This window comes from Erythranthe guttata, chromosome 4 (assembly GCF_056151865.1).
Source record: "Erythranthe guttata isolate IM_541 chromosome 4, IM_541, whole genome shotgun sequence".
NCBI classification, from domain to species: Eukaryota; Viridiplantae; Streptophyta; class Magnoliopsida; order Lamiales; family Phrymaceae; genus Erythranthe; species Erythranthe guttata.
In genome coordinates this window covers 4,742,597-4,755,646 of record NC_142536.1, presented here as the reverse complement: position 1 = coordinate 4,755,646, position 13,050 = coordinate 4,742,597, and the positions used below count along the sequence as shown (strand labels likewise).

Genomic DNA, 13,050 nt, shown 5'->3' with positions numbered 1-13,050 from the left:
TTCTATAATTATTATAATATTTTATATTATTATGAATTATCTAAGTAATATAGATTTGTTTCTATTTAAATACTATAAATATTTATTATTATAGAGTATTTACTATTTAGTTAATAATAATAATAATAATAATAATAATAATTATTATTATTATTATAATAAGAATAAGAATAATATATATATATATATATATATATATATATATATGTAAAATAAAAATAAAAAAAAAAGACAGCTCGCGAGCTGGCGAATAACTAAATTTGGGCTCGAGCTCGAAAAACTCAAGCTCGAGTTCGAGCCTTTGTCGAGCCGGCTCGTTTACCACCCCTACATGAAATCTTGTTTATTAAGATTGACAATGATTTTATTTCAGGTAATTATTATGAAATTTATTATATAGTACGATTTTCAGAGATAGTTTTTTTAGTACTTTGTGCATTTCCTTGTAAATGTTTCAGATTAGGAAAAAATATTTATACTCATCTAAATTAGGCCGAAACTTATTTTTCGTGCCTACGTAAATTTTATACTTGTTGGATTTACTATTTTATGTAGTTTTATATGTTATTTATATCTTAAATATATAAAGTTTTATGTGTTCAAAATATTTTGATAATAATTAATTTAAAAATAAATAAATAGAAACAAAAGATGAAAGGAATTATATTTAAAAATTAAAAGTTGCCCATAGTCCTTTAGCTTGTTTGTTGGCGAATCGGTGGGGCGAAATACGACGTCGTATTACTGCTGAATGTTGATAGCTTAAAAACTAAAAGGAAAAAAGAAAAAGAAAAAGGAAAAGGGAATATCGAAAAAAATTAGTGGTATTTCTTTACATAAATAAATAACAATAATAATAATAAATAAATAAATAAATAATAAATAATTATTTATTGGTATTTGGTGCTGCTACCTATATGCTAAGGTGTAAAGCCAAAAAAACAATCTGCGTGTTATCGATTAGATCGAACACCACTGATTGAATTCCTCGGTGTTTCGTATGAAATGCCGATTCCTTCTTCTCTCTCTCTCTCTAGAATTCCGCACTTTTTCACCTTGATTTGATTTTTTTTTGTTTTTTTTTTTAATTTGACTTCGTTACGGAAGGATCGCGGCGGGGGGAATTAATCGTGAAATTGAATGGAGCCGCGCGTGGGTAATAAGTTTCGTTTGGGTCGGAAAATTGGGAGTGGCTCTTTTGGAGAGATCTATCTAGGTATGTTTTTTTTTTTTTTTTTTTTTTTGTAATCTTCTAATGTAATTAATTTGTATATTTTTGTTTTTTTTTTGTCTGATTTTTTTTTTGGTAATTGTTTGTGTTTTGCAGGTACTAATATTCAGACGAATGAGGAGGTTGCTATTAAGCTTGTAAGCAATTGAAATTCCTTATTTTGCCCCCTCTAATTTTGTTTTGTTTAGTAATTGTTTGCTTTTTCATTGAAGGGTTTGTGGGTAAATTTTTTTCCTTTTTTTCACATTGTGAACTGTTTTCAGTATTTATTGCAATTGATGTTCAGAAGATATATTTTCTTTCTGTTTACGGCGAAAATAAATTAGATATAATGGCATGAATTTGTGGTTGTATAAACATGGGGCTTTCTTTTTCTATTGGATATTGGTTCTTCTGACATTGGTTCTCTGAGATATGGACATTTCAAAAATGGTAAACATGTAGGTGTTAATATCGTGAAGACTACTCCCTGATCTTGTTATCGTGGGTTTTTTTCCTTGTAGAATTATGTAATTACATATAACGTGGAACTGATGATTAGTTTACCTGCCACTCACCGTTTTTTGTTTTAATTGAGCTTCATGTAGATAGTCTTTCGTGTAATGAAACTGCTGGGAAGTCCATCTTGTTTCGATTTCTCCAACAAATTTTACTGGAAACACTTGCCATGCTTTTGTCCCCGTTGTCTATGCACTTCCTTCATATAATTCCTTGAACAATATGCTCTCTACTCTTGTTTCCATGCATTAATATCTTTTACAATTGTTTGTTGCTCATTTACTTGGAAAACAATTCAACTATCTTCAGGAAAATGTCAAGACAAAACATCCTCAGTTGCTCTACGAGTCAAAGTTGTACAAACTACTCCAAGGAGGAAGTAATAATCTTTCTTTTTTTTCAAGTTTTAGTTGCTAGGTGTTCTTTTCGTTTTTTTTAAGGGTTCTAAATGTGGTAATTTCCAATTGTGGTAGCTGGAATTCCAAATGTCAGATGGTTTGGGGTTGAAGGAGACTATAATGTTCTCGTGATGGATTTATTGGGACCTAGTCTGGAAGACCTGTTTAACTTCTGTAGTAGTAAGCTGTCTCTAAAGACTGTTCTCATGCTTGCGGATCAGATGGTATGGTATTCTGTTTGCTTGTGCTTTTGGTCAAGATCTTGGTCAATTTCATGTTTCATAATGTACTGAAAATGTCAATTTTATTTTCAGATCAATCGGGTAGAATTTATTCACTCTAAATCTTTCCTGCATCGAGATATTAAGCCCGACAATTTTCTCATGGGTTTAGGGAAGCGTGCAAATCAGGTATCCACCCTTTTCCTTGTTTTGATTTTCCAAATTTTTGTGCTGTTTTGGTTTTAAAATATTTGTCGAATCAATGACTCTATCAATTTGACCGGTAGGTTTATGCCATTGATTTTGGACTTGCCAAGAAATATAGAGACTCCTCAACTCATCAGCATATCCCATATAGGTAAGCTGTCTTCAATAATGATACCTTCAAAACATGGATCTTCAGTATGTAGTTAGGCTCTCATTGTGACTTCTTTGTAAAATTTCTATGATATATTCAAATTCATATTGTATTTTGATCAGCATAATTCAGCTATATTATACTGTTGAATGCAGAGAAAATAAAAATTTGACTGGAACAGCCAGATATGCAAGCATGAATACGCATCTCGGCATTGGTATGCATGTGGTCTCACGACATATCACTTACTCTTTTGACATTTGAGATTAAAAAAAATGATATCTGACGAAGTGTTGCTTTCATTTCTGATTTTGCTCCACTGCTTTGACCAATCATAGAACAAAGTCGCAGGGATGATCTAGAATCACTTGGATATGTTCTCATGTACTTCTTAAGAGGAAGGTGTGTAGATTCTTCTGGCTTTTTAGCCTACTTTATTTCAGTTCTTGTGAAACCTCTACTCATCCCTCGAAAAAATATGTAGCCTTCCGTGGCAAGGACTGAAAGCTGGAAATAAGAAACAGAAGTATGAGAGAATTAGCGAGAAAAAAGTTTCAACTTCCATAGAGGTAATTGAAATTTTCACACTGCTCTTGGATTTCAGTATATTCAATCTTTCGCAAAAACTGATTCTGAAATTTAATATATTTCTCAGGCTTTATGTCGCGGCTATCCCACTGAATTCGCTTCTTACTTCCATTATTGCCGCTCACTTAGATTTGACGATAAGCCAGATTATGCTTATCTGAAGAGAATTTTCCGCGACCTTTTTATTCGCGAAGGTTTTCAGTTAGACCAAGTGTTTGATTGGACTATTTTGAGATACCAGCAGTCACAGCTAGCCAATCCTCCATCGCGTGCCCTTGTGAGTAACTTCAGTGTTTAGGCTTTTACCTGCTTTACTTCAAAAGAAGCAAACCTGATGAGTTTTATGACAGGGTACTGCAGCTGGGACAAGTTCTGGGATTCCACATGCTAATATTGACAGACTATCAGGTGAATTTCGAGCATTTATTCGAGTGCTTTTCTTTTAGCCTGGCTCACTCGCTATCACGTGTAGGCTGAATTAAATGATTTCTATAATTGTTATACAGGTGGCGATGAGGGTAAAGCCGCTGGTTGGGCTGCAACTCGTGGGAGAAACTTATATAATTCTGGAAATTTGTCTAGGCAGAAAGGTCCAGTTGCTACTGATTCTGCTTTGTCTAAAGACGTAAGAACACACTCCATCCCCACAAAACAAAATGCGTTCTTTATTTTAGTACGAGTTGGCCATGAATTATCATGTTATTATAGTCTAAATGGGGTTTTACGATAGTTAAATACCATGGCATGTGAGAGCAGACATTCTTATTACCATGAAATTATTTTACAAGGAAATGAATTATTCAAGAATCTTAGATAGGAGATGGTGAAAAATAAGCACCTTTCCTCTTTCTTACATACTGCCCTTACTTAAAATGACTTCAACTGACTGATTCTTGTTTTTCCCTCTTCAAATATTCATCCAATGTAATGATTTTTGCAGTTATCTAGTTCCAACATTTTCGGGCAGATCGGATCAGCAAGGCGGCCAGCTGTCTCCGGCAGTCGAGATCCAGACATTTCAGGTACTGATAACGACCTTCGACACGCTCGTGACACAGATGGGCCCCACCACAGAAATCTCAGCGATGCACAAAGAACTATGCCAGCATCTTCAAACGATAACAAGCGCTCATCCTCTTCCACCAGAAACCCCCCAAACGTAAAAAATTTCGAATCTACCCTCAAGGGTATGGAGAGCCTCAACTTTGGCAATGACGAGAGAACACATTACTAGCCTCGGATCATAAGATACCTCTTTCTCACTTATTCCCTGTGTAAATATATGCTATATATCTATTTAGCACTGTGGGGAATCTGTTGTTATGTTCAGCAAAGAAAATCTGTCCAAGGAAATTGGAAGAAAGGAAAAAAAAGCACATAGTAAAGAAAGAGAAAGATCATGAAGAATCAAGAAAGATCACTAAACTCGAGGAAACCAAAAAAAATTTCGAGATTGGTGATGTTATATCAGCAGTTTTAAGAAGACTTGGGTGTGGTTACTACCATCTACCACTTAAGATGATGCTTATTTATAATCTTTAGCCTTTTACCTCTTATTTGTTGTACCTCCAATTCTTTTAATTTGCCAATATGATGGCCTGTGTTTTATCAAGCTTTTTTACTCTATAAAGTGCTTATAATTTGATTTCAATTAAGTTTCAACTTTTATTCTAGAATGTCACTTGGCTGAGAAGTTGCATAAAATCATTTGAGATTTTTTGAGCTTTCGTTGGTTTGAAATTTTTGAGCTATTTGAGTTTGGTTTGATAAGCAATCAGAGTTGAGCTCGAGTAACTTGATTTTCTGTTTGTCATTTTCTTTAGTCAAGTTTAAGCTTGTGCATAATTTTATAGCTTATCGAAACGAAAATTTGCGTTCAAGCTTGGTTCGTTATATTAACAAATTAAGCTTAAATAAGCGTTTAACGAATAATCTCGACTCGAGTATTATATTGTGTAATTTGATTCGACTTTTAACCCTAATTTCTATTACCTAGAGCATTATATACCTATTGAAGGTACTTTTAATACTTTATGTAGAACTTTAACAAAGTGTTCGTATGTATCTTTCATTCAATTTTTTTTTTCAATTCAATTTTTTGCCTACTACTCTTATTTCTTCATAGTAGTAGGTAAGCAATTTTGTTAATAATCACAACAAACTTGGTCTAAATTGAATAGTACCCCATGCTGTGATTGACAAGTTGTTTGCATGGGGGGACCCACTAATCAGTCAAATGATTCAAATTGCAAAAGCACATGTTCACACACATTAAAAGTGGAAACTGTCCCATGCCTACCTTACTTGACCCTTAATTTATGCCCAATAACAACATGGAATTATTATCATCTTGTTTTTGTATCTACAAGATAACATGCACTCACTCGGGTAAATTTTATTTTCGTGCAATAGTTTGCAAATTGAATCAGAGTCGTAAAAAATACTGGGCTAATCATTTGTCAATGGCGTTCGAATCCAGACAAATGATTAACACACTCTTTTACTTCACCAACTAGGTCACTTTTCACGGGTCGATATCATATTGTTCCTTGTAGTCTAAGGCGTCGGTTCGTTCACATAATAAGATTGGATAAGATAAAGAGAGGTGGGTGTTTTTTGACTAAATTGCAGACAACTTGCCAACACTTATTAGAACGATCGATCACACTTGATTAACCTAATGTAGTTTGTAAGCTATTACACGAACACCGAACTGAAGTAATGTATTTCGTGTGACTGCATATTCTTTTGTCAATCAATTTTAGGAAAAAAAAATTAAGTATGCTTACATTTAATGCACATGTAATTAATACACAGCAAGCAAGAGAATAGAACTTATCTCATGTGTAATGTGGAAAATATGTTTATTGAGTCATAGTGTAATAGAGTAAGAGTTCTTGATCATCATCATCAAGAATCCCAAAAGATTTCAGACTCTCTAGAAATTTAGTTTCGCCGACGAACCGAAGCTACTGCCTTAAAGAGAGTACGAATTATAATCGATCGGGCACGTTTTCGTAAATATTTATTAATACTCAAAACGCCACAACACATTATTTTTCTTGATAATAATACATAGCATATATATTAATTATTCTCTCTTTGAGCAACTTCTCTCTCTAACTTCCGGTGCTGCAAGTGTTCGGAGGATCGTTCAAGCGACCGAGCATATACGATACTGCCGAGAATACCCTTTTGTAAAACCAAGCGAGATTCGATCGCTCAAAAGAATCCATGAACAACATGGTTGCAAGTATCCTTGATCCATTTGAAGCTTGTTCGAAACGAAGACTTCATTTTACCCTCGACGCCGTAAGCCTTGTAACCAGCAACCCTCTTTTTCCTCTGCAACTCAGGCTGGTCCATGTTTAAGTTCCAGTTCTTCGACGAAGAAGAAGACGAAGAAGCGCTGATGATTCTGCTCTTTTTCATCGTCGTCTTGTTCGAAGATTCCTTATTAAAGCTTTTGTAATAATCAAGATTATTATTATAATCTGAAGTAGTACTGTAACTCCTTAGATCATGCATGCTGCTTGGCTGTGCTTTCACACCTTCCCTACTTGACTTGGATCTTGAATATTTCTCCATCTCTATAATTCAACACAGAGAGAGAGAGAGAGAGAGAGAGAGAGAGAGAGAGAGAGAGAGAGAGAGAGAGAGAGAGAGAGAGAGAGAGAGAGAGAGAGAGAGAGAGAGAGAGAGAGAGATTTGCTTGAAGTTGTGATTGTTGTGGATTTTTGAGCTTTTTTTGTTGTATATGTTCTTCAAGGGAGGGGAGCTGTATATATATGTTCTTCTGGCCTCCTTATTTATTGAAGAAAAAAAATGAAAAACATTTTTATAGTTGAATTTATTTATGTAAATAATAATCAGAAATGCTATTTGCGGTCACAAAATTGCTATTCGCGGTTTATAACAAAACCCTCCAAAACTTTTAAAAATATCATAAAACCCCCCAAAACTGCAAATAACAAAAAAAAACAAAAAAGAAATTCGAAAATTCGAAATCAAGCTTGAAGAAGGGTTGGGCTTCGATTTTTGATGTAATTTCAACTATTTTATGTGTAATATGCAATGGGTAGGTCGATTACGGAACCAATTTCATATTAAAAAGCCCTACAAATCGATTTGTAGGCCTTTTTTTTCGCAAAAAAATGTTCGAACGCCCAAGATGGGCGCCCAAGGCATGTACGAACGCCCGGAAGGGCGTTCGAACATTAAAAAAAAAAAAAAAAAAAAAAAAAAAAATTTGCACTGGACGCCCAACTTGGGCGTGCACTGCATGAATGGACGCCCAAGTTGGGCTTTTACGCGTTTTGGGGGTGTTTTTGGATTTTTTTGAGAAATTTTGGGATTTTAGTGAAATAAAGTATTTTTTGGGGGATTTTGTTGGAAACAGCAAATAGCAATTTTCAAACCGCAAAAAGCAATTCCCATAATAATACACACAAAAAAAAAATAAAAAAATTATATCATATATGTATACTAATAAGTTGGCAGTTGGCACTATCAATTGTGATTTGTGGCACATAAATTTGGTCTGCCACATGTCAAAGTTTGACCATTAAAATTGAAGTACAAATTAAAGGTGAAGTATTTAAAACTTCAAAGTTTCCATGTGATGAACATAACAATGTGTCATCTCATTTTTTTAATAAAAATTAAAAAAAAAAAAAAAAAGATATAGAGAGTTTGTTTTGGGATTGAAGTTTATTTTGTTATATTCCTAATAAATTATCTAATAAAATCAGTTCACTGTCAAATCAATATTAGATAAATATCTTATAACCTAATTTTAGGTATATATTTTGTAACAAAATTAAGTAAATTTCTAACAAATATGCAATTCAATTATGAATTGATTGATCCATAGTGATAATAAACTAAATTTTAGTAGTATCTTGTTTTTCCATACAAGATGAAACTCGGGCTTTTACGTTCATGTACGTTTAAAGGGGAATTGTTTTTTGCGGTTTCAAAATTGCTATTTGCGGTTTCTAACAAAACCCCCCAAAAAAATATTTTATTTCACTAAAACCCCAAAACTTTTCAAAAAAATCCAAAAACACTCTCAAAACGCGTAAAAGCCCAACTTGGGCATCCATTCATGCAGTGCACGCCCAAGTTGGGCGTCCAGTGCAAAAAAAATTATTATTTTTTTTTTTTTTTAATTTTCGAACGCCCAAGATGGGCGTCCAAGGCGTGTAAGAACGCCCGGAACGGGTGTTCGTACACGCCTTGGGCGCCCATCTTGGGCGTTCGAACATTTTTTTGCGACAAAAAAAAGCCCTACAAATCAATTTGTAGGGCTGTTTAACATGAAATTGGTTCCGTAATCGACCTACCCAATGCATATTACACATAAAAGAGTTGAAATTACATCAAAAAATCGAAGCCCAACCCTTCTTCAAGCTTGATTTCGAATTTTCGATTTTTTTTTTTGCTATTTGCAGTTTTGGGGGGTTTTTTGATATTTTTAAAAGTTTTGGGGGGTTTTATTATAAACCGCGAATAGCAATTTTGTGACCGCAAATAGCATTTCTGGTTTAAAGCCATTCGAGTTCGAATCAATCACTATTTAAAATTTAATAAATTCACAACAAAAGGGGGACATAATTGATAGAATAAAAGCTAAAAATAAATATAAATAAGGTTTAATCAAAATTTGGGCCGAAAAAGAATAAAGCAAAGTTACAGAAACTCTCTACCTAAACAGACAATTTTGCATGGCTATCAGTACACTCACACACCAATACCCAAATGCAAACAAACAACCTTTTGCAAAACAGACAATAGGCAAAAAAACCACAAGGAAAAGCAGAATAATTAACTATCTCTAAATAATAAAATTAAAAAAGGGCCCTAACCTTCAACTCAGAAACAAAATCCAAAACCGAAAAAATAAAATAAAAAAAAAAGAACCGAAGCCACCTCACAGAAGATCAGCCACGTTCGATGGAAGCTCCTCAATCACAACATTGTAGAACTTCTGAATATCCCCGAGCATCTTCTCATCCTCAGTCGTCAGAAAATTAATCGAAACACCCTTCCTCCCAAACCGCCCGCTTCGTCCAATACGATGCAGATAGTTCTCAGGCTGAGTTGGCAGATCGTAGTTTATCACAAGCGACACTTGCTGCACATCAATACCACGGGCCAGCAAATCTGTGGTGATAAGAACACGAGACGAGCCGGATCGGAACTCGCGCATGATGATGTCACGGGTGTTCTGGTCCATGTCACCGTGTGTGGCCGAAACTGTGTGGTCGCGGCCCCTCATCTTGTCGGTTAGCCAGTCAACCTTTCGTCTGGTGTTGACGAATATGACGCTCTGGGTGATGGCTAGGGTTTCGTAGAGATCGCAGAGCGTCTCGAGTTTCCAGTCTTCCTTTTCTACGTTGACGTAGAATTGCTTGATACCCTCGAGTGTTAGCTCGTCACGCTTGACCAGGATTCGGACGGGCTTGTTCATGAACTTGCGGGTGATTTCTAGTGCCTCTGGGGGCATTGTGGCGGAGAAAACCCCGACTTGGACTTTGGATGGCAGCAATTGGAAGATGTCGTATATCTGAAAAATAAAAACCGCAAAGAATAATCATATTTCAAGAATTAGTAACATGGTGTTCCCTCCCTTTTTTTCTTTCCTGTTTTCTAGAGAAAGATTCAATTTTTCACCCGAATTACTTCACCTATCATTTTCGCAATTTAACTCAATATTTTCCTTAGAAGAGTTTCTTATTGCAGGATGTATAAACATTATCACATAATATAAACCATCATGGCTTATCAGATTTCAAGAATTAATTACCTAGGGTTCCCTCACTTTTTTTTCCTTTCTTTCCTGTTTTACTAGAAAAAGATTCAATTTTTCACTCGAATTACTGTACCTATCAAGAATTAACTACATCGGGTTCCTCACTTTTTTTTTCCTTTTTCTTGTTTTACTAGAAAAATATCCAATGTTCCACCCGAATTACTATCATTTTCGCAGTTTTACTCCATGTTTTTCTTAAAAGAGACTCTGATTGCAGGATATATAAATAATCTAGTAAATAATCTTAGCATAAAAGAATGTACCTGATCCTTGAAACCACGAGAGAGCATTTCATCAGCCTCATCCAATACGAATATCTTGATGTAGTCAGCGCGAAGTGACTGTCTTCGCAGCATGTCAAACACACGGCCAGGTGTACCGACAACAACGTGGACCCCAGCTGAGAGGATTCGCTGATCCTCACGAACACTGGTCCCACCTACACAAGCATGAACCTTGACACCGAGGTAGTCACCGAGGGCTCTCATAACCTTCTCAATCTGTTGGGCAAGTTCTCGAGTAGGTGCCAAAACCAAGGCCTGGCACTGTGTTAGACTGTAATCGAGCTGCTGCAAGATGCCAGAACAGAAGGTGGCGGTTTTTCCGGTTCCAGATTGAGCCTGTTGAATAACATCGAGTCCCTTGCAGAACGGAACAATGCCTCTTTGCTGGATAGCAGAAGGCTTCTCAAAACCTTTATGACAAAAAGAAAACGTTAATAAAAATTATTATTGAAATTGTTCGAAAACCAAAAAACAAGAGGTTATTGAGAACATACCATAGGCATAAATGCCTCTGAGAAGGTTCTCTTGAAGACCCATGGCGTCGAAACTTTCATGGACCTCATCGTAAGAGGTGAAGAATTCTTGTTGATCAGGTTGAAGTCTGCACCAGAAGATAAAATGAGTTAACTCATCTAAACTATTAAATTGGAAACCATCAATATTTCAATGAATAGTTGGGGGTAAAAACATTTATTGTGTAGAAAACTTACATCTCACTCATCCTTGAGTCATACTGACGAGTATCAAATTGCGATCCTTCTGCAGCCATAACTGCAGTTTTTTTTGGCAGGTCAGTAAAACTATATTGGACAAACTGAATATTCAGTGAAAAAACAGAACAGACAACTGAATACTTATGTCAATAGACTGCTAGTGCTTTATCAAAGCAAACATAAAAAAATATTCAACTGAAGAATATAAGTACACAAAAAATCGACAGTTTTCTAGCCAATGGGAGCAACAAATTTCTTCTTTTTGAAGAAAAATATACCAAAAGAGCCAAACTTGCAAGCCATTTGTTATGGATTACAAGCATTAAACTTCTGTTCTTTTATGTTAGGGGACGAATCGTAGGAGGAAAGGGCTATCATACAACAAGGAAAAGTTCCTAAACAGTAGCCCTTTACCTTCTCCCCAGAGATTCATCACAAGTAGTACCTACTTTATAAGGTTTTAGAACACATAAATAGCTGAATCGATCGAAACATGCTGGACAGAGCGGAAAGGGGTCAAATCTTTTAGGGCAAATAAGACAGAACAAATCTCTTCAATAAATAAGATAAAAAAATCAATCTTTTAACCAAAAAAAAAAATTAATTAAAAAATCCCAAACAATATACCCATCTGAAAAAACTTTCGTGAGATCTTATTCCGTGAGTAATCTAAACAATGTGCGTTCACTATCGTAGTAAGATTAAACATAATTAACTCTCTCACAAATCAAAACATCAAAAATCTACGATATCTAAACAAAGGATAGGAACCCTAAATCACACACAACTTCATACTAATTTTAAGATCCGAGAAAACAAAAGCAAAATCAAACAATATAAATAAAAAAAACACCCAAATCCCACCATTCGTATCACAAAAACACCAAATAGAAAAACAGATTTACGAAAAATACAAAAACAACACAACACAGAGACGTACGTTCCCAATAAATCGACGAACTAAAAAATCACTGCAAAAAAAAAAGGGGCAGCAAACAGTTGAAGAAGAACAGATCGAACCTTGGAATCAAAACGAAGAAGAGATTGAGAACGATTGCGTAGGTGATTGGTCAAATTGCAGAGCAACTCCTCGGATCTGCGCCGTGGAGTTTTTTGGAGAAGTATTTTTGTGAAAAGAATCGACCTTTGATGCTTCCCTATATATAGTGGGCTTGCCCTCGTCCTATTTTAATTCGTTTTTTTTCCTTTTTTTTGGTGTGTTCCCCTAATTCTATTTCAATTTGGATTGCCTCGATTTATTTATTTTTATTAATTAATCTTGAAATTTGATGATTAGAGATTTATTTATTTCTTTTTTTTTTCCTTTTTTTTTGGTGTGTTCCCCTAATTCTATTTCAATTTGGATTGCCTCGATTTATTTATTTTTATTAATTAATCTTGAAATTTGATGATTAGAGATTTATTTATTTCTTTTTTTTTTCCTTTTTTTTTTTGGTGTGTTCCCCTAATTCTATTTGAATTTGGATTGCCTCGATTTTTTTTTATTAATTAATCTTGAAATTTGATGATTAGAGATTTATTTATTTAATATACATGTAGGATTGTGAAAAAGGAACAAAAAAACAATTACTATTCATTATTTATTCTTTTATTATTATATAAGTATATTTTAATAATAATAATATAAAAAAATTAAAATGAGCTTCGGCTCGAGTTCGTCAAACTTGGAACATACTAAAGTATTATGAGCGTGCGATTTATATATTTTTCAAAATTACAGAACTAATAATTAAGTGCATTTTTTTTATTTTTTTAAAATATTTATTAATTTTCTTAATATACTTGTGCCGATTTATATGTTTTTCAAAATTACAGAACTAATAATTAAGTGCATTTTTTATTTTTCAAAAATATTTATTAATTTTCTTAATATACTTGTGCTGAAACCTTTAACGGCGTGGGTGGTAATAAAGTTATTAGGGTA

The 13,050-nt window shown here is 34.4% G+C and overlaps 3 protein-coding genes across 3 annotated transcripts; 1 reads left to right on the top strand and 2 right to left on the bottom strand.

Annotated features, from left to right (window-relative positions):
* The first annotated feature begins 836 nt into the window (after positions 1 to 836).
* On the top strand, positions 837 to 4,970 carry LOC105976652 (casein kinase 1-like protein 2). The gene is made up of 13 exons (XM_013002214.2): positions 837 to 1,216; positions 1,328 to 1,368; positions 2,039 to 2,108; positions 2,203 to 2,351; positions 2,442 to 2,537; positions 2,636 to 2,706; positions 2,862 to 2,923; positions 3,045 to 3,108; positions 3,191 to 3,275; positions 3,362 to 3,571; positions 3,645 to 3,702; positions 3,801 to 3,919; positions 4,235 to 4,970. Exons 1-13 carry the CDS (start codon positions 1,141 to 1,143, stop codon positions 4,526 to 4,528), a joined length of 1,395 nt encoding a protein of 464 aa, XP_012857668.1. The 5' UTR covers positions 837 to 1,140; the 3' UTR covers positions 4,529 to 4,970.
* Positions 4,971 to 6,306: 1,336 nt separating this feature from the next.
* Positions 6,307 to 7,097, bottom strand: LOC105957120 (hypothetical protein). Its single transcript, XM_088816584.1, has one exon. It carries the CDS (start codon positions 6,880 to 6,882, stop codon positions 6,517 to 6,519), a length of 366 nt encoding a protein of 121 aa, XP_088672710.1. The 5' UTR covers positions 6,883 to 7,097; the 3' UTR covers positions 6,307 to 6,516.
* Positions 7,098 to 8,910: 1,813 nt separating this feature from the next.
* On the bottom strand, positions 8,911 to 12,314 carry EIF4A1 (eukaryotic translation initiation factor 4A1). Its single transcript, XM_013003284.2, has 5 exons — positions 12,126 to 12,314; positions 11,103 to 11,163; positions 10,887 to 10,993; positions 10,372 to 10,802; positions 8,911 to 9,862 (listed from the first exon to the last, which is right to left on the bottom strand). Exons 2-5 carry the CDS (start codon positions 11,159 to 11,161, stop codon positions 9,227 to 9,229), a joined length of 1,233 nt encoding a protein of 410 aa, XP_012858738.1. The 5' UTR covers positions 11,162 to 11,163; positions 12,126 to 12,314; the 3' UTR covers positions 8,911 to 9,226.
* Between the last annotated feature and the right edge of the window lie 736 nt (positions 12,315 to 13,050).

Coding starts and splice junctions, on each gene's coding strand:
- EIF4A1 (XM_013003284.2), bottom strand. CDS start 11,161: ATGGCTGCAGAAGGATCGCAATTTGATACTCGTCAGTATGACTCAAGG. Junction 10,803..10,886: donor CAGAGGCATTTATGCCTATG/GTATGTTCTCAA, acceptor TTTGTCATAAAG/GTTTTGAGAAGCCTTCTGCT. Junction 9,863..10,371: donor CTCGTGGTTTCAAGGATCAG/GTACATTCTTTT, acceptor TTTATTTTTCAG/ATATACGACATCTTCCAATT.
- LOC105957120 (XM_088816584.1), bottom strand. CDS start 6,882: ATGGAGAAATATTCAAGATCCAAGTCAAGTAGGGAAGGTGTGAAAGCA.
- LOC105976652 (XM_013002214.2), top strand. CDS start 1,141: ATGGAGCCGCGCGTGGGTAATAAGTTTCGTTTGGGTCGGAAAATTGGG. Junction 2,707..2,861: donor CATCAGCATATCCCATATAG/GTAAGCTGTCTT, acceptor TGTTGAATGCAG/AGAAAATAAAAATTTGACTG. Junction 3,703..3,800: donor TAATATTGACAGACTATCAG/GTGAATTTCGAG, acceptor ATTGTTATACAG/GTGGCGATGAGGGTAAAGCC.